Source organism: Lutra lutra, chromosome 16 (assembly GCF_902655055.1).
Source record: "Lutra lutra chromosome 16, mLutLut1.2, whole genome shotgun sequence".
Taxonomy (NCBI): domain Eukaryota; kingdom Metazoa; phylum Chordata; class Mammalia; order Carnivora; family Mustelidae; genus Lutra; species Lutra lutra.
Genome location: NC_062293.1, coordinates 14134271 through 14155101, shown reverse-complemented (window position 1 = coordinate 14155101; position 20831 = coordinate 14134271). Strand labels below are relative to the sequence as shown.

The 20831-nt window shown below is 44.3% G+C and overlaps 1 protein-coding gene and 1 non-coding gene across 4 annotated transcripts; one reads left to right on the top strand and one right to left on the bottom strand.

The window, feature by feature from the left end:
- Window positions 1–1367: 1367 nt before the first annotated feature.
- Window positions 1368–14595, bottom strand: KPNA2 (karyopherin subunit alpha 2). Of its 3 annotated transcripts, none has more exons than XM_047708533.1 (11): window positions 14509–14595; window positions 9481–9578; window positions 9195–9332; window positions 6964–7052; window positions 5906–6174; window positions 5569–5663; window positions 5203–5466; window positions 4777–5010; window positions 4352–4534; window positions 2317–2466; window positions 1368–1716 (listed from the first exon to the last, which is right to left on the bottom strand). In XM_047708533.1, the coding sequence occupies exons 2-11, from the start codon at window positions 9553–9555 to the stop codon at window positions 1624–1626; spliced, it is 1590 nt and encodes a 529-aa protein (XP_047564489.1). In that variant the 5' UTR covers window positions 9556–9578; window positions 14509–14595; the 3' UTR covers window positions 1368–1623. The 3 variants fall into 3 exon arrangements, with proteins under 3 accessions (XP_047564489.1, XP_047564487.1, XP_047564488.1); XM_047708531.1 differs by lacking the exon at window positions 14509–14595 and adding an exon at window positions 10913–11069; XM_047708532.1 differs by lacking the exon at window positions 14509–14595 and adding an exon at window positions 10917–11045.
- An 844-nt stretch (window positions 14596–15439) lies between these two features.
- TRNAR-CCG (transfer RNA arginine (anticodon CCG)) lies at window positions 15440–15512 on the top strand. Its single transcript has one exon. It is a non-coding gene; the product is annotated as a tRNA-Arg (tRNA).
- The last annotated feature ends 5319 nt before the right edge of the window (window positions 15513–20831 follow it).

Genomic DNA, 20831 nt, shown 5'->3' with positions numbered 1-20831 from the left:
GAGCGTCTCTGGGAGAACAAGCCTGCGGGGCCGGCTCCTCGCTCTCCCGCCCGCAGCGGAGGAACGGACAGGAGTGCTTTCAGGGTGCATTTCATTTGTCCTGACCTCTGGGGCACTTCGGCTAACCCTCCCTTCTCCCCCGAATCCATTTCCTACACTGTTAATAGCATAACCATTCTTTTTTTTTTTTCAAGATTTTATTTATTTGACAGAGATCACAAGCAGGCAGAGAGGCAGGCAGAGAGAGAGGAGGAAGCAGGCTCCCCGCTGAGCAGAGAGCCCGATGCGGGGCTCGATCCCAGGACCATGACCTGAGCCTAAGGCAGTGAGTGGCTTTAACCCACTGAGCCACCCAGGCGCCCCACCATTCTTTAGATTAGTGGCTTAACACCTAGACTGGACAGAAAGGGCAGATGGGGAACAAACTTAAGAGAGAAGCCACTGGACGCCACCCCTTGAACAGAACTTCTGGGTAAACCAACATACCCCTCTGAAACCACGTTCAGCCTTATAGTTTGGGAGAAATGAATGCTACCTGTAGCTCGAAGAGACCTGCAATTAAATTTAATATACATATATAGGGGCGCCTGGGTGGCTCAGTGGGTTAAGCCTCTGCCCTTGGCTCGGGTCATGATCTCAGGGTCCTGGGATCGAGTCCTGCATCGGGCTCTCTGTTTAGCAGAGAACCAGATTTCCCCTCACTCTCTCTGCCTGCCTCTCTGCCTACTTGTGATCTCTGTCAAATAGCTAGTATCTTTTAAAGAAATAATAGGCATATACATTTTTTTTTTAATCCCATTTCTCTGGCCAGCGAGATTTAAGACGACCCCGGCTGAGGGTTTCTAGGTATTTTTATTCATTTTTCTATGAAAATTTCTGAAAAATTCTGACTAGCGTGTACAGAATAGGACACCTGGAAGCGCCCACAGCCATTATTTACGAAAAAGGGAAGAAGCCTAGAGCAAAGCCAGAACTCAGAAGTGGGCAGGAAAAAAAGTCATCACCCTGGTATCCTTGACAGCCTCACCAAACTGACATCAAACGATATCTGCAACCAGAACCACACCTCTGCTTACTTGTAAGGGTTTGGGTCCCGGACCCTTCACCTGCAATCTTAACTCCAAATCAGGGACTCTTGGGTGGCTCAGTGGGTTAAGCCTCTGCCTTCGGCTCAGATCATGATCTCAAAGGTCCTGGGATCGAGCCCCATATCGGGCTCCCTGCTCAGCAGGGAGCCTGCTTCCCCCCCCCCTCTGCCTGCCTCTCTGCCTACTTGTGATCTCTCTCTCTCTGTCAAATAAATAAAGTCTTAAAAAAAAATAAAAAAAACTCCAAGTCAGAAAAAGCAGGACATAGGAACGGTGAAGTAAAGAAAAGGGTGGAATTTAATCTTTATTTACAGGACACTGCAAGAGAAGAGAGTCCACATAGAAATAAGAAACCCACTGGGAGGAGGAGCTTCATACAGTTTTTACAGTTTGGAACTGGTCAAGTAGAGTTTTGTTGTAAAAAGTGCTACAATAACAAAACACATTTAAAAAGAGTTCTTAGTAGAGAAACAGTAAGACAAACTTCTACCAAACAAAGCACACCACAAACAACTTTCTGCGTCGGCTGTACAAGCTAAAAGTTAAAGGTCCCAGCAGTGCCATCCTGAACCTGGAACGTATAGCCTTCAGAGGTAGTTTCTGGCACAACATTCTGATCTTCCTCTTCCTGGAAGTATTAAAAAACAAAACCAAACGATAAAATTCCGCAAACATAGCACATTTCCAGGCAGTAATCTGCCGAGAAGTCTGTATTTACTCTTAAGCTCTTCATCTGCTTATCACACCTTTGATGCTGAACCACATTTCAGTATTGGAATAGGGGAGGGAGGGCTGCCAAAACTTGCCAATTCTGGAGCAGCTGGGAAAGGAAGATTCTGAATGGGCAAAGGAAAGCTAGCACAACGGACATTTTCTCACCCACCCGTCACTTTTCAGTAGGAAATGGGAAGATGGCCTATTCGAGGGGTTGGCCCACTTCTCCATCAACTCCTACACAAACTTACTCTGGAGATATTAAGTCCCTAATAACACTATTCATTCAAAACAGAGTGGGGATTTTTAAAAATCTTTAAAATTTCTAGTTAAAGATTATATGACCATCAAGCCAAACATTTAAGGAACAACTATGTACACCATGTCTTACACTAATATTTTGCCATATTTAACGAGGGCACAGGACTCATTTAAAAAATATAATGAAAAAAAATCTTAGGGGCGTGACTTTGTGTACTTCCCAAAATCTCGTTAACGTTACCATGTCACTCACCTCTACAGAGAAATACTTCTCAATCAAGTTTAATGAAGCTTTGTACACAGACTCATTTTCATGGTTTTGTAGAGCCTCGATTTTGTCCAAACCTCCACATTCTTCAATCATTATACTAAGTTTCTCGGTTTCACCTAGTTTCTCAGCAGCCTAAAAAAAGTCCAAGTTTACTGGAATTTACTGAAGGTTCTATTTTAATAAAAACAATGTTCATGTTTGCATATTGATACATCAGACAACCACTTGAAAGTTCCTTCGACAATCCTATGAGATGGTTTTATCTCCAGTTCGCATTTTCTAAAAATTCAAGGAGATGAGATCTGTACTTGCTCAGCCAGATCTTACAGTAGTTCTCTCATTTCTGTGCATCAAAATCACCTGGGCAACTTTAAAAACACCACCATGTCCAGGTTCAGTGGGTCTGTGATGGGAACAAAAATTCCTCTTTTATAAGAGCGCCTCAGAGGCACCTGGGTGGCTCAGCTGGTTAAGCTCTGACTCTTGGTTTCAGCTCATCATCTCAGGGGTCCTGGGACTGCGCCCCACGGTGCACTCAGCACTCAGTCCGCTGAGATTCTCTCTCCCTCTCCCTCCCCCACAGGCTCTGTCTCATAAATGAATGAATGAGTGAACTAATACAGAAATAGAATCCTTTTTATTTACTTGACAGACAGAGATCACAAGTAGGCAGAGAGGCAGCAGAGAGAGAGGGGGAAGCAGGCTTCCCGCTGAGCAGAGAGCCCGATGCGGGGCTCGATCCCAGGACCCTGGGATCATGACCTGAGCCAAAGGCAGAGGCTTAACCCACTGAGCCACCCAGGCGCACCAACAGAATCCTTTTTAAAAAGCACCTTAGAGGGGCGCCTGGGTGGCTCAGTGGGTTAAGCCGCTGCCTTCGGCTCAGGTCATGATCTCAGAGTCCTGGGATCGAGCCCCACTTCGCGCTCTCTGTTCAGCAGGGAGCCTGCTTCCTCCTCTCTCTCTCTCTGCCTGCCTCTCTGCCTGCTTGTGATCTCTCTGTCAAATAAATAAATAAATAAATCTTTAAAAAAAAAAAAAAAGCACCTCAGATAACACCAAAGTGTAGTCAAGGCAGAGAACCATTGTCTAAGGGCAAATATGGCCTAAGGCGTGTAAAAATAAATTTTCCTGATTGGATTACTTGCTGATATCAAGAATGTATTAAGTATAAAAATGGTATTGTGGTTAGCTTTATTTATTTATTTATTTTTAAGATTTTATTTATTTACTTGACAGGAAGACACCAAGAGAGGGAACACAAGCAGGGGGAGTGGGAGAGGGAGAAGCAGACTCCCCACTGAGCAGGGAGACTGATGTGGGACTCCGTCCCAAGACCCTGGGATCATGACCTGAGGTGAAGGCAGACGCTTAACAACTGAGCCACCCAGGAGCCCCACCTTTTTTAAAGTCCTCAAACTTCAGGGTACATAAATATTTACATATGAAATAATTTATTTGCTTCAAAATAATTTAGAGGGTTTAAGTAAGGGGGAGTAGGAAAATAGGCCAAATGCTGACAAATTATTTATGTTGGGTAATGGATACACCGAGCATCATTATTCTAGACTCGACTCTTCTAGGTAAAATTTCCATAATCAGGAATTTAAAGCCATTAGGTAGGACCTACTTAACTCCAACCACTGTGACAAAGTGCCACATGCTAGCATACTTGGGTTAATAGGAAGGGAACCAGAAGAAAAATAAAATTAGATAACTAAGTCATCAAAATTTAATTGCACCAAAATTCAGTAGGACATTGGAGAATTAAAGATTTTTGACAAAATAGATAGGAATGAATAGTGTCCACATATAGACTTGATTTCAATTCAGGTCATCCATTTGTCATCTCCTTTAAATCTCTTATAATCCCTTGTCACGTCTTACCAAGAGTGTGCCCCACATTAACAGCCTTTCTAATTCTGTGGCCTACTAAGGAAACTTAGCGGCCCTACCCTGAGTCTGGATATCATCAATTACCATCAACCCCCAATTCAAACGCTACCTTATGATTTACCTGAAAGATGTTGGAAATGGCATCCAGAATGACCAGAATAATTTTGGTATCCTTCGCAGTTAAGAGGTTCATCAATGGTTCTATTATGCCACAATGGACGAGGTATACAATCTGTTCAACTGTCCCACCACTTGTATAGTTGGTCACAGCCCAGACAGCTTCCTTTTGTGTCTTAAAGTCTGCCTAATAAACATAAGGAAACATAACAATTGTAAAAAGAAGATCCCAAAAGTGCGGTTATAGAAAAACAAGGACTAAAACTACTGATTCCTTCCAACCTTAATTGAAAGGGGTTACTAGTCACTATTTAACAAAGGACTTAGAACCCAATACTAGTTCATTAAGAATCTTATCAAGCACAGCTCTACCAAATGTCCATCCGTAAATACTAAACAACCTTTGACTAAGTACTAAGACTTCATTACCTTAGAGAGAACACCAACGAGGAATGGGACTAATCCGTGATTCACAACTTGCTGGATCTGGTCCTGGCGGCCAGCTGTGATGTTTGACATTGTCCACGTGGCTTCCTTCTGAATATTAGTTTTGGGGTTCGTTAGCAGGCTAGGAAAGACAGCAAGCGCTCCTGCATCTATTACAACCTGAGTCTGTTCATCTGTCCCAGTGACAATATTTCCTATGGCTCTTAGCGCAGGAGTCTGAAAAGGAAAAAAAAAAAATGTTGATGCCAACGGTTATCTTTTATTTTTTCCAGCACTGCTCAAAAACTCTACACCCTAAAGGTTTTGACAAGTCAGAGGCTCCTCGCCGCCTAAAACAATGTTTCGACACTAGTATCAACTGACCATGCTTCCTATGGTTTATATTCTTGTTGGAAAGTTACAACTTACCACAATGGGCAATTCAGTAGCTCCTAGAAGCTTCACAAGCTGGGGCACAACTCCTGTTTTCACAACCATTTCAATCCGTTCATTTGGACCATCCGTCAGGTAGGAGATGGCCCAGCAGGTATCTGCTAAGACCTCTGGATCATCGTGATGCAGGAGACGAACTAAGGTAGGAAGAATCTGCTCGACGGCATCTAGCGGGGGTGCGGGGTTCTTGTTGCGACAAAGGTTTGAAAGTGTCCAAGTAAGGTTACGTAAGTAGCCACACTAAGGGGAAAGAGAAATGCAATGAGAGGTCCCTCTATACTTTGAGAGGGTGCAAAAAATTAGAATCAAGAAGTGAGTAACCTGACTTTAGTCGTAACTTACTGCTAACGATGACATATCAGGAACCGCAAGGAGAGCCAGAAGCGGATCAACTGCACCATACTTGATAACCAAGTCTCGAAAAACGGAACCGTCACCTAAAACAAAGAGGCAAGGTTAATCAGAATCTACTGGTCTAGCGCCACCCATGTTCAGTGACGGAGTGCACCAGCATCCTCACACAAAGACAATACTCCCGGAAACTCCTTCATCTACTTATGAGACGCCACTGGCACCCCTCACAAGCACTAGAAGCAAGCTTAAATCTTAACACACAGGTCCCTATTACTTATGACAACCTCAGTGTGATTAGAGACAGAAGAATTTTAAACCGAAGTACCTGCAATGTTTCCTAGAGCCCACACAGCCTGTTCGCTGATGTGGGCGTGGGAAGATGCCAACAGGGAAATGAACGCTGGGATCGCGCCTCCATCGACCACAGCCTTGGTCTGTTCTGATGTCCCGGAAGCAATGTTGGTGAGAGCCCAAGCGGATTCAAACTGAATGGGACTACAATCAGCTCTGCCCAAGAAGGACACAAATTTTGGAATCAAACCAGCCCGGATTATGTTGTCTATGGGGGGCTGCTTTTCCCGAGAAAGCAGTTTCCTAGGGGAAACAAAAGTTGAACATGATTAACAAGAGAAGTCTGTTAACTTTAAAAATCAATTTCAAATGCAATTCAAGGCTTTAGAACTTGAGACAGCCTCTTAGTAACGTACTAAATGTTGAGATCTCCTGGGATTTAAGCGGAGATGAACAGACTGGTTGCACGGTGCTGCGACACATGGTGTCCTGAACTATCTTCTTTCCAGAATTGAAATATTACCAATCATGTAAATTAGCCTCCTCTCTGCATCCCCATAAACTTTAGATCTTGCCACTTTAAAACTCTGACACAGTTACACTACCATTGCTAACTTGTGTTTCCCTAACTACCAGTGAGTTGAAGCATCTTTTCCTTTATCACTTGTTACTTGGATTTTTCAGTACAATCTATACAAATTATTAATTCTTTGTTATGGATGTCACAAATATTTGTATGTGGCAGAAGGTAAGAGTAAATGCACCATTTTAAATGAATGTGCCAATCCCACCTACTGAATAATTCTTCCATTCTCTGATGCCAAGTGGAAATGCCACCTTGACAAAAACTTTGTAATCTACTTAAAAGGTTAACAAGAGGTTAACAGCGATTATCACTGGGGGTGAGCAGGACTTCTGGCAACTGTGATTTACGCAAAATCAGTTTCACCTAAGGGAAGAGTCTAATGAAAACAGACCTATGGGCAACTTAACCTTTACTTTTCCCATGCCCTCTGTCTGTCTTTCCCACCAAAAAAAAATCCAAAAGGGCTGCTATCTTAGGTTACTTGTGCTTTGGCAGAAAAGACTTACCTAGCAGCTTGAGTAGCCTGGAGCTGGCTTTCCAAATTGTTGCTATTTATGCCCTTGACAATGTCATCAACCGACCAATTTACAGTGCCCTGCGAGGAGACAGTAGTATTAATTTCCCAAATCATTTTTATCATTTTTAAGATTAAATACAAACAATAAGCTCCCTACTTGCCATTGTGAAGACATTTTTAGGTTTATAATCAGTTACTAAAAAGTTTAGCCTTACATTTAATTTTGGCTATTATATATTTGTTCTTTCATATACGGAACAGGGTTCAAGCTTGGTGTATGACTCCCTGGAATCTCCAGTTAAGGAGAACCATCCTAGCATTTTGTCACTAAGAGAGAGGACGGTGAACAATTTAGTAAATGAAATTAGGGCAGTATGAAGGTTGGTCCTACATTAGTCTCAATCACTTGCTTTCAGATATGCTGTTAGGGATAAAGGGATGGAGTTATGTGGGCAATGTGCTGGGGATTTTCATATCTCAGCTTAAAATCTAAGCATTTCCACAGAGCAGTGCTACAAAAATGTTTCATGTTGTAATCGCAGTAGAAGGGTTTGAGAATCGGTGCTATAGTTGACTCAAAAAGACAGCATCCCCTTTCCCATAGGAAGAGTTGTTACAACTTAACAAGGAAAATGCGAAAAAACAGATAACCATAAAACAAATGGTGACTATTCATGTTCCGTTAGCATTTACTCTCCATCTTTAGTGCACAGCTGGGATGCTCTGGGAATTCTGAAAAGGGAACATTTTTCCTGCTAGGTTGACCAAGGAGTGCTATAAGAAGATAGGATCTGAATACAGTACTCTAGAAATAGCACTTAGGTACTATTCAGTGGGGAAAAAAAAAATTGAGGCACTAAAGTTTCCCAGTATCTTTGAAAGATAAAAAAGATAAACTGAAAATCTAAGATTGATCTAATTTACAAAAAAATTTTTTCAAACAATATGGATTTTTTAAAAAGGGTTTTATTTATTTATTTGACAGAGAGAGATCACAAGTAGGCAGAGGCGTGGGGGGGGGCGGCGGGGGGAGGGAAGCAGGCTCCCTGCTGAGCAGAGAGCCTGGATGAGAGGCTCAATCCCAGGGTCCTGCTCAGCAGGGAGCCTGCTTCCCCCCTCCACCCTCGCCTCTCTGCCTACTTGTGATCTCTCTCTCTCTGCCAAATAAATAAATAAAATCTTAAAAATTAAAAAATAAAATAAAACTACCAAAGTTTTTAAGCAAAGAAGAGGTCTAAAGCAGTATTTTATTTTATTTAAGATTTTATTTATTTGACAGAGATAACAAGTAGGCAGAGAAGCAGGCAGAGAGAGAGGAGGAAGCAGGCTCCCCACAGAGCAGAGAACCCGATGTAAAGCAGAGGCTTTAACTCACTGAGCCACCCAAGTGCCTATAAAGCAGTATTTTAAGACTGTTTAGGTAAATAGTATGTAGCACAGAATGAAAGGAAAAGATAAATTAGAAGACCACTGAAAATATTTCAGGAGGGAAAAGATTTGAACAGAGCTGGTTGACAAGCACAAAAAATAGGGTACACCAAGGAGTGCCTGGGTGGCTCCGTAGGTTAAGCCTCTGCCTTCAGCTCAGGTCACAGTCTCGGGGTCCTGGGATCAAGTCCCGCATTCGGCTCTCTGCTCTGCGGGGAGCCTGCTTCCCCCTCTCCCTCTGCCTACTTGTGATCTCTCTCTCTGTCAAATAAATAAATAAAATATTTGGGGGAAAAAAAATAGGGTACACCAAAAAAAGCCAGAAAGTGATTGCTTCCAGACACACTAACTTTCAGCTAACACTGGAATGGCCAGTTGCGGACTGAACTGGTGGCTAGAAATGCAGGGAAACCTGAAGGGAGTTTAGAGCTAAAGGAGACCTTGGAATCCACTTCAGCAGATTATGGAGAGTGGGCAGGAAAGAAGACAACATAACAGAATTACTGACTGGGAACACAAAAAAAGCTCTTCACAGAGTCCACAGTTAAAACCATTAGGCTAGGAATGTTATTTAAATTTCTTTCTTTCTTTTAGTAGGCTCCATACCCAGTGTGGAGCCCAGTGCGGGGCTCTGGGCTCACAAGCCTGAGATCAACACCTGAGCTGAGATAGAGAGTCAGAGTCCTAAGCGGCTGGGCCAGCCAGGCGCCCCTTATTATTTAAATTTCTAAGAAAAGCACCATATTGATTTTGTGGGTTTGCCGTAATTCATTATCTAAAGTATATATTTACCTGGTTGTTGCGATTTTCCTGCAGTGGAGAGGTAGCATCATCGGGAAACGAGCTTACGTTTCTCCTTTTCAGCATCTGGTCATCCTTCTTCGCTTTCCTCAGCTCCACATTAACTTCTATTCGACGCCGCCTCATTTCCTTGGAGAAAGATAAACCACTTCACCTACTATATCAGTTTTTGCTGCTAAGTGAGGACATTTATTTCAAATTTCCTCAAAGCTCTGATCCCTTCCCAAATAGCTTTGCATTTAAAAAATACCATAGGAAAGTAACAGAAGGTACTCACTGTACTGTCTTTCCCCTTGTTCTTGAATCTGTTAAGGCGGGCAGCTGGTGAATTAGCATTCTCGTTGGTGGACATGGTTATGAGACAAAGGGAGAAAGCTGTAAGATGGAGAGAAAAAAAAATTCCCTTTTATCATTCTGCTTTGTCGATAAAAGCATTCACAGAATTATCGAGCATATACTGGATGCACACTTGTCTATTACAGGAGCAACTTCCTTTTTCAGCACCATGAAATAGTGAACTGGCCAGACAGTATTAGTCCCCTCCCTTCGGAAGGACTTTGACTTCCTGGAGCAGTGCTGTCCATCAGAAACAGAAAGCACACTGTATAAATTTAAAATTTCCTAGTAAGCACATTTTTCAAAAAAGCAAAAAGAAACTAGTGAAATTAATTTTAATCTATTTTATTTGACCCAACACATCCAATAATGTTCTCATTTCAACATGTTACATAGTATTTTGAGTTACTGAGATATTTTACACTTTTTTCATACTACTTCTCCGAAATCTTGTGTGTACTTTAGGCTTACAGCATATCCTGGTCCGGACTAGCCACATCGGCTGGGTGACTACCATACTGGACAGTGCAACTGGACTATTTCAATTAAGTAGTTAATTTTAGGAAAAGTGGGGGAACTGAGCTCACAGTTAAAACCCATGTCCTAGCAGCAATAAATCCATATCCCGGAGGCTCTCTCTATTGTCTTTAAATGGCCAAAATAGGTAGATTCTCCACGCCTGAAAATGAAACATTTGACTCATCATCACATTATGGAGTCTCCCCCAACATTTTGTGTCACCACTGAAAACTCGAGACACAGTTCTGCATCCGCAGCATCTGGCCAACATTTTCATTTGCAGGAATTTCGAGTGGATGCATTTAATCAGACTGTGATCAACTGTCCTTCCTTCAGACTGAGATCTTTAAGAGCGACCGCCAAAAGGGGACAAAGTACAAATCCTCCTTTTAATTCGTTATCTTTCATTCCGTGATGTTCTTTTCCGACGCTGTGTCACAGCCAGCCCTGGGCCTACGTGTTAAGAGACAGTTCTTCCAAATGCCACCCCCATCTCCAGGCCCTGCCCCTGCCCCCCACCCGGGAAGATGCAACGGGGAAACCGGAGGAGGACGGGCCAGAGGCGCCGGGCCGTCTCCCGGGACTCTGGCCCTCGGGCAGCAAGGATTTTCCCGGCCGCGACGCGCCAGAGGTCTCGCCGCGGTTCGCAGAGCCTCGGCGCCCTAAAACCCAAGCACTCTCACCGCGGAACACCCGCCTCGTCAACGAACGACGCCCCCGGGGCCTCGCCAACCAGGGAGGCCAGAGCCAGGTCGGGCGTGTGCTCCCGGCCTCCCCTCCCGCCACCCGCAAGCGGAGGGCGGCCTGCACGTCTGCCGTTATCACTCGGGCCGGGATCCGGCCTGAGTTCGTACCTACACGGCCGGCTCAGGCTTCCACGGGAGGCGGTCCGGGACGCGCAGGCTGCAGGTCAGCTGCCCTCAAAACGTCCACCACGGATCACCCCAAAGACGGTGTGGCTCGTGCAGCCGGCCGGCGCGATTTAAATTTCCCGGTGTCCCCGCATTCGGATTGGCCAGTTCGAGCCTACGCTGCATGCCCATTGGCGAATTTAAAAAACACGTTAAGTTGGGGAGGGGGGTAAGTCACAGGGCCAAGAAGAAGAGATGATAGCATCGCGAGATATGGGAGCGGCCGGGCAATCCCAGAAGGCTTTGCAGTTGGGTGAAGAAAGACTCCAGATCCCGGCATGCAGCGGGTCAGTTCTCAGCACCTGGGGCCTAGGCAGAAGGCTTATGCTAGGGACGTCGCTTGTAGGTTCTTTGCCCCGGGCGGCTGCTTTAACCACAGCACCACAGCTGACTTCCAAAATAATTTTCTTAAAAATCTTGATAAAGAGGAGGTGGGTTATAAAAAAAAATCTTGATATGGAAACATATTGCTAAGAGTTTTCTCCCTGATAGGACACAGTAGGAACTTGGTAGGGGTTTCTGGCCGTTATGGAAGGAAAGGTTAAGGCAGGTTTGTGTTGCATTTTTTAGTTTTTATTTTTTTAGCTTGTATCATAAAAGACTGCATAGAAGCCACAAATCTGGTAATAAAAGGTTTCTCCACTCTTATTTTTAAATACTTTCAAATACAGAAGAGCTGCAAAACTTTACCCAGATTTGCCAGATGTTAACATTTTGCCACATTTTCTATTTCTCATGTGTATACACACATACACACACACAAGCGTGGGTGTGTAAAAGTAACATGTAAAAGACATATATGTATTTACATTTGAACCAACCAAGTACAACTTACAGAAATTCTGTTCCTTAACCACTGTATACTTCAGTGTGTATCTTCTGATGACATTCTCTTATATGACCAACTACAATCATCAAATTCAAGACAAATGTACTTTTTTTTGTTTTGTTTAAGGATATTTTTAAGGTTTATTTATTTACTTGAGAGAGAGAGAGAGAGCACAGAGGGAGAAGCAGACCCCAGCTGAGCAAGGAGCCTGTTGTAGGCTCCCAGGACCCTGGGATCAAGACCTGAGGTGAAGGCAAACGCTTAACCGATTGAGTCACCCAGGTGCCCCTTTAAGGACTTTTTTTTAAAGGTTTTTTGTTTTTCTGTGTGTGTGTGTGTGTGTGTGTGTTTTAGTAATCTCTACACCCATCCTGAGGCTCAAACTCATGACCCTGAGACCAAGAGTTGCATGCTCTACTCACTAAGCCAGCCAGGGACCCTAAGACAACTGAATTTTGATGCTATTATTTATTATACAGTCTGTATTCAAGTTTTGCCAATTGCTCTGGTATGTTCTATGCTGTATTTTACACTTTTCTGAAAATGTTTGCATTTTCTTGCATCACAAATGGTTATCAGAGCATCAGACTTAAAGATCTGTTTTCTTTCTGCAATTTTTCTGTATTCTAAAAATTGTATTTTTTTTTTAAAGATTTTATTTATCTGACAGAGAGAGATCACAAGTGGGCAGACAGGCAAGCAGAGAGAGAGAGAGGAGGAAGCAGGCTCCCTGCAGAGCAGAGAGCCCGATGTGGGACTCGATCCCGGGACCCTGAGATCATGACCTGAGCTGAAAGCAGAGGCTTAACCACTGAGCCACCCAGGTGCCCCTAAAAATTGTATTTTTAGAAATGTTGTATTGGTTGTATTTATTACTATAAATAAATTCAAACATTGAACTTTGTCCATTATTGTAGGCATTTTTGCAAGCCTCACTCATTGTGTAGCAGCCGTGGGGCTCACTGGGAGTTGGTTCTGTTCCCACATACTCAGTATGATCCCATCCCCCTAACTGCAAAAATGTGGAAAGAATTCACCCCTAAACCAGTCCTTGCTAGGGATTCTCTTGGCTACTATGAATGGTTCAGGGAAGCATATGACCTAAATTCATTCGGTTGGGAAGCCTATGTCTTTTGTTTAATGACTCGAGATAGGAAAGCAGGCTCTGTTCTTCTGGACTGGGGGATGTGAGTCCTAGAAATGTGAATAGGACAATTGTAGAGAAACCATGAAAACTGATCAACAGCCTGCCCTACCTCTGAAGGTTGTAATTATATAACTTTGCAATTATGTCACCCGACAAACTTCGTTTTTAAGCTAGTTGAGTTTTCTTTTGCTTGAAAATATGAAGTACTATTTGCCCAGAAGTGTTCTAAGTGTTTTATGTATATTAATACATCTAATCTTCACAACTCTGTGTTGCAGTATTATTAGTACCTGTACCATTTCACAGAAGAGAAGACTGAATTAGGAGTGGTTAACTCACTTGTCCAGGTTCACACAGCCGGTAAATGGCAGACAGCAGTCAGACCCATGCTTCCATGCTCTCACCCACTATTCTGTACCCTCACCTGAAAACACCTGAAACAGAAATAAGATGTCCAAAGTGAAAGTTGCCTTTGAAAGACACAATGTTGTCCTGGGGGTACCATACACCCTCTACTCTTAGCTATTATAGTTTGGAGGGAGATTCAGGAGAGGGCCTAGGCCAGTCAGTACATTCCATTCCCAGACCCAGGGATTGGTTTGGTGATGAAGATGTAACACAACAAAATAAAATACTTACTGAGGCCTTTGGGTGTGAGATATCCTCTCTCTTACATAGGACTGTGAGTGCTGGTGGCATGAGCCTGAAACTTTGCCGCTTTCAGAGAAGAAAATCCAAGTGTGTCTATGGCTAAATAATCATAGTTTGTCTCTCAGTCATTCTTTCAAATAAAAACCATTTTCCACGGAAAAAGCAGTTACTTTAGCTTGCAACTCAACATCATGCAATTTCTTTCCCTCAAAAGACTGCCCACTGTGGGGTGCCTGCCTGGATCAGTCTCTGGAGCTTGCAAATCTTGATCTCAGGGTCCTGAGTTCCAGTTCCACCATAGGGTAGAGATTACCTAAAAATGAAATGTCTTTTCTAAAGGGGGCGGGGGGCAGGGTCCTGGGATGGAGCCCGCATCAGGCTCTCTGCTCAGCAGGGAGCCTGCCTCACCCTCTCTCTCTCTCTCTCTGCCTGGCTCTCTGCCTACTTGTGATCTCAGTCTGTCAAATAAATAAATAAAATCTTTAAAAAAAAAAAAAAAGTGGTGGGGGAGACAACGATTGTATTTTGGTATGTGATAGAAGTGATTCATGTATACTTCCCATTTTGTCATACAAAAATATTAAAAAGATACATCCTCAATTGTTAATACAATTGACATTTCTTACAGCATCAAGGCCGTTCTGAAGCGAACCTGCTACCTCCACCCCCTTTGGCAGTGTGCGAACATGAAGGATGACTATTACTAGTTTGGTTCCACTGCCTTGAATCACTGAGGTGTCAATTTTACCCACTGTCATTTCTGTACCACCAGTGCTAAATGATTAGTGAATTGTTATTTACTAATAACGTCCTAATTTTCATTAAAAGCATTTCCTTAATGATTCAGGGTTTACAAGTACGAAAACATGTGACATACAACACACAGATATGGAAGATTTGAAAGATACACACCTAAATGTTAACAGTGGAAAGCTCCACGTGGTAGAATTCTGGTCAATTTCAACTTTCATCGTTTGGCTCACCCATGCTTTATACAATTCTGCAATGAACAGGCGTTCTGTGTCTAAGGAAAAACGAAATTGTGCATTTTTTAAAATCACGAATACAGCATCTTCACATGCTGTGGAACCCAAAAGTCTCTGAATCCTTATCCAGGATCCAGGTTAGGATAAAACCAAACAAAATCCCTATTGTTTTGTATTGACGGACCCTTTAAACCGGAGATAAAGAAGAGACGGGGAGAAAAATGGACGTTAAACGAGTGAGGGAGAAGGGCAGATCTGGGGGAGAAAAAAAAAAACTTGTTCCCCTGGGATCCCCCAACAGTCCCCAGCATAAAATAGCTTATGACAACGCTGCACGCTGAGTAACTGCGGGAACGAAAGGGAAGGAGGGGCAGTAAGGGACGGGAAGGTAGTGGGGTGTGTAGGTGCGGGAGGAGCTCAGGCTCTGCGAGAACCGGCAGCAGGCCGTCCCAGGAAACTTTGCAAAATGCTGACGCCCGGGCTCAGGTAAACAGAATTAGAACAGAGGTGAGACAGGCCTTGGAATTTCGTCCAAGTTCTCCCAAGTGCGCCTTACTCAAGCACAGCCAGGACAGAGAACCCTCCGAGGAGAACCCCGCAGGCAGAAAGCCGCCCAGAAGTTTCCGCGTGCCGGCCACGCAGCCCACGGGCAGGGACGGCCACGCGCAGGCGCACGGGGACGCGGACGGGCGACAGGGTGGGCGGAGGGAGCAGGGGGGCGCAGGCGCGCGCTGCAGCCGCTGGGGGCGGCTCCCAAACCGCTCGGCGCCAGACGCGAGGCCGCGGAGCGCAGGGCGGGGCGGGGCGCGATGATGGCATCGCGTAAGGAGACGGTGTGAGAAGCCGGATCCTGTGGTGACCCAGTGGCCTAATGGATAAGGCATCAGCCTCCGGAGCTGGGGATTGTGGGTTCGAGTCCCATCTGGGTCGCACGGAGATTAGTTTTGGCGGAGGGAGAGGCGGTAATGGGCACTGACGGCAGCGAGGTAGATTTTGAATCGTGATTCTTTCGCGGCCCTAACAGCGATCTCGAGAACAACTGTATTTACAAATTAGGAAATGCATGTACGCGATTTAAAAATACTGCGATTGAGACTTCGCAAGTGAAGGCGGAGATTTGGCACAAAACACAAGAGCGTAACTCTTGCTTAACTTACACTTTTTTTTTTTTTTTTAAGTAAAAAAATCCTTAGGAAGCACGAACTGCCGACAGAACAGACGGCATGCCCCCATGTTGTTTCCCTTTTCAAGCTTAGCTTCCCGGTGGGCAGCCACACCTGCAAAACCTTCTCCCCATCCTTGTCTTTAGGGCTGGCTCCGAACATCTATTTTCAGTACTAAGGAGAGTTTATAGGGAAACAGCCATGCTGTTGCAACGGACTTATATAATAAACATATGTCTTGGTTTCTACCCTAAAGCCTGGTGAACAACACACTGTAGTTAGGATATATGGTTTGGGGGTATGTGTAGGTGCGCATGTGTTTGACTTGCCAATTAACGTAATAAAAGAAATACAGACTTTAAGCTTTTCAGACCAGTTCAGTTGACCATCTTGAAAAGTTTAAACTTTTCTTGCAAAACTCGTGCAAGAGGACCATCCCTGAGTGAATTCCTACTCTTTAAAAACAACTAAATACAAAACGCAATATGCTATCCTGGATTTGAACCTGAAAGAGAAAAAGGACGTCAGGAGGAAAAACAGTGTGGAGCTTAGTTACTTAATTACTTAGTAGTATGCCCACGTTGATTCCTTCCTTCTGTCAAATATACATGGCGGTGTGAAATGTTAACGTCAGAGGACACTGGCTGAAGGATACATGGGAGCCTTCCGTTCCGTCTTTGCAACTTCTCTGTAAATCTGACCTTATTCCTAAATTAAAATTTTTTTAAATTAAAATAAAAAGTATTTATTTGAGAGAGAGAGAGCACGTGTGAGCACAAATGAGAGGGGCAGAGGGAGGGGAGAGAGAATCTCAAGCAGAATCCGTGCTGAGTGTGGAGCCCAGTGGGGGCTTGATTTCATGACCCTGAGATCAGGACCTGAACTGAAACCAAGAGTCAAACCCTTAACCCACTGTGCCATCCAGATGCCCCCCAAATTAAAATTTTATTAAAAACTAAACAATCAGTGGAGAAAGGTAACTGATACCCTTTTTAAGATTAGGAATGTAGTGCTGCATTTTAATTTTTTATTATTTTTTTAAGTTTGACTTGTTCATCTGAGAGAGAGATACACACATAGAGAGGGTGAGTAGGGGGAGGAACAGAAGGAGAGGGAGACCGGAGGCAGACTCCCCGACAGGGCCCAGTCCCAAGATCTGAGATCATGACCTGAGTCAAAGTCAGACCCTTAACCGATGGAGCCACCCAGAGCGCCCCCTAATACTGAATTTTTAAACCAGAACACATTGAGAAATAAAGAAGATCAGGGAATAACTCAGCATCTGGGAACATTGAACCGTGACAATACCCCCCTGGTTCCCAGAGGCAAGATCACTCTCCTAACAGAATACCCATGCCCGAGGACTGGGCAGGACAAATTTCTCACTGGTTCTCTGCCCTTTGGACTTTTGACTGGTCTGCTTAGGCCTCCGGTGTGATCCCCTGATTCTCCCACCCCACTCCTCTCCTCCAATCTCCTCAGCCTCGCTCCTTCTCTAAGGTAGATGTTTTGAGGCTCGCTCACCAGGGTTCATTCAGCTCAGGTCATGATCCCGGGGTCCTGGGATCGAGCCCCATGTCAGGCTCCCTGCTCAGTGGGAAGCCTGCTTCTCCCTCTCCCACTCCCTCTGTTTGTGTTCCCTCTCTCGCTGTGTGTCTCTCTCAAATAAATAAATAGACTCTTTAAAAATAAATAAATAGGGGCGCCTGGGTGGCTCAGTGGGTTAAGCCTCTGCCTTCAGCTCAGGTCATGATCTCAGGGTTCTGGGATCGAGTCCCGCATCGGGCTCTCTGCTCACAGGGAGCCTGCTTCCCCCTCTCTCTCTGCCTGCCTCTCTGCCTACTTGTGATCTCTCTCTGTCAAATAAATAAATAAAAAAAATCTAAAAAAAAAAATAAATAAATTAATAAATAAATAAATAAACTTTCACTTCACTTCAACCCTTTAAAAAGCAACAACAAAAGCAAATTCCACATTTTCTTGTTCTCTCACCTCTGTCAGCTCCCCCATTCCTGTGTCAGATGCAGAATTGTCCCTCCTCCAGTTACAACCCAATCCCTTTCTCTGACTTGGCTCTGAACCCATCCCGTCTCTCCTCAGGAAACTGGTCTGGCACTTGTAGACATTCAAAAGATATAAGCCCATTAATTGCCTTCTCCCCTGTGCCTTTAGCTTGCTGTATTACCTCCACTGAGCCCAGAAACACTCTACAGTTTCTCCATTCCTTAAAAGTTCACCCTTGGAGGTGCCTGGGTGGCTCAGCGGGTTAAAGCCTCTGCCTTCAGCTCAGGTCATGATCCCAGGGTCCTGGGATCAAGCCCCACATTGGGATCTCTGCTTGGCAGGGAACCTGCTTCCTCCTCTCTCTCTCTGCCTGCCTCTCTGCCTACTTGTGATTTCTGTCCGTCAAATGAATAAATAAAATCTTTAAAAAAAAAAAAAAAAGCTCACCCTTGGTCCTTGGCATCTCATGTGAATCCTAGGTGTCCTCCCTCCCTATAGCCAGGGGCCTTCCAGAGTGGTCTCCACGTGTCCAGGGTCTCCGTTTACCCCACCTGCCATACTCTCCTCACTCTCCTGCTGATAGGCAAACTTCTTCTCAAAGGTGACCTCTTAATTGGCACTTTTTTTAAAGATTTATTTTTATTTATATAGTTGAGAGAGAGAGAGAGAGAGCACATGCACACAGGTGGGGGGAGGCAGGCAGAGTGAGAGAGAGAGTCTCAAGCAGACTCCCCGTCGGAGCAGGGAGCCCAACACGGGGCTTGATCTCACGACCCCAAGGTCATGGCCGGAGCCGCAATCAAGAGTTGGATGCTCAACCACCAGGCGCCCCATTTACTGGCAAATTTAAGAAACACCTTTCCAGTCCTTATCTTGCTTAACTTTACCCCAAAGATTGAAGTTCCTGACCAGTCCTTCCTTTTTTTTCTTTTTTTTAATATGAGTAATTTTTTTTCTTGTTACATAAACTATTTGCTCAACATGGGGCTTGAACTCACAACCTTGGCATGCTCTACGGACTGAGCCAGCCACGTGCCCCAATCCAATCAGTCCTTCCTTGTTGAAACACACTCTTTGCCCAGGCTTCCAGAAAATCCCATTTCCTCTGTTCTCCAAACAACTTCTTTTCAATCTCCTTTGCTAGTTCCCTCTAGGTGCCAACAATGGAAACAAACCAGCTCAACCGAGTCAAAACAAACGATAGTTCATTGGAAAGACACGGGGGAAGGGTGCCACTCACTAAGTAGCAGGGCGAAGCTGGACAGCCAGGCTCAGGGACTGGCAAGAGTCAGGGACACACCAATGGCCCCCCAAAAGCGAGGAACTGAGAACACAGCGACTCTGAGAACCAGAAACCTCTGGTCAGGAGGCCACCACTGCTGTCATCATGGGCACTTTTCACACAGCTAGAGCCTCTGACAGTTCTCTTCGTCCACTTGCCCCAGGATCAAGTTTCCGGCCAAATGTTTACAACTGCCCAGCTTGGATCAAGGGCCTTTCTCCTGTTGACCCATGGGGCCACAGAGGAATTAAGACTCCCATCAATTTTTCCCTTAATGCGAAAGGTAATTCCTCAAAAGGAAAAGAGACATGGGTGCTACAGAGCCATTGAAACACCAACACCTCTCCTCACCAAGAATTTGGTACATTTTGTTCCTAGTGATCCTTATTAATTGGTCTACCAATACTGTTGATTTTAGGTGATGAGACCAGGATTTTCTTTTTTCCCCTCACTGAACTTTGTTTAAATGGATCTCAAAATCCTGTGACAGATTTTTTGGTCAAGTTGTTTCCATTAAAAATTACTGATTTTAATGGTACCTGGGTGACTCAGTGGGTTAAGGGGCTGGCTCTTGATTTCAGCTCAGGTCATGATCTCAGAGTCATGAGACTGAGCACTGCAACAGCAAAAATAAATAAATAAATTAATTAAAAATGCTGATTTTATTTTATTTTATTTTAAAGATTTTATTTATTTATTTGAGAGGGTGCGGGAGGAGCACAAGGAGAGGGAGAAGCTTCAGTTATACTTACTTCTGTTGTAGCACTGACTGGAGCAAAGGGAACCACCATGCTAAGTTTGAAAACACCAATGTCCACATGGCCCTCAGGGACAGTACCCATAGCCCTAGTTTTGTAGATGTCCCGAGGGGGGCAGACACAAGAGCTTGTCAGTTGCATGAGCTGGTGACAGGATGCAGTCCGGAGCGTCAAGCGTCATGGTTCCACTGCCATTGCCTTTTTACAGGTGATTTCCCATCCCTTGAACCAACTTGGCTCCAGCGTGCTGTCACCATTCTAACCAGAAATTGGCACAAATGTCACTGTGTTAGGGTTGTAACCAATTTCCTTAATGTAGATGTAGCTTTCCTTAATGTCTTCCTCATATCTCTTCTGGCTGTCGGGAGGCTCCAATAGAATCCACTTTGCTAACACCAACAATTAGTGGGTTTGCACTCCATGTGGAATCCAGAAGCGCTTGTGTGCAGGTCTGCCCATTCTTGGAAGTACCTGGTGCAAATTCACCAACCCCAGCAGCAGCAATCAGGGTGGCAGAGTCAGCCCATGAGATATGTCTGTGATCGTGTTTTTGATTAAGTCTGTGTGTCCTGGGGCATTAGTGATGCTAACATGACACTTGCTGTTCTTGAATATTCCACAGATAGATCAATGATGATACCACACTCAGCTTCCCCTTTATCCACGACCCAGGAAGGGTTGAAGGACTCCTTTCCCATCTCAGCAGCCTCCTTCTCAAAATTTTCATTGGTTCTTTTGTGGATCCCACCACGTTTGTAGATGGCTGGTATCAGTACACCTGCCCAGGTCTACACATCCAGCGAAGGGGATGTAGATGTCTTTTCCTTTTTCATTGTGGCCTGGATTTAGTGGTGGATTTCAGGACATCTGTTTCCTGGCAGCGAACCTGTTGCAAATAAATAAATAAACAAACAAACAAACAAACAAACAAACCTAGATTGTGAATTTTTAAGAATTACAGACTCTAATCATTACATTTCAGTATACAAAGAGTGTCCTTGACATTATACAAAAATAATCTGGCCCCAAATGTTAATATTGC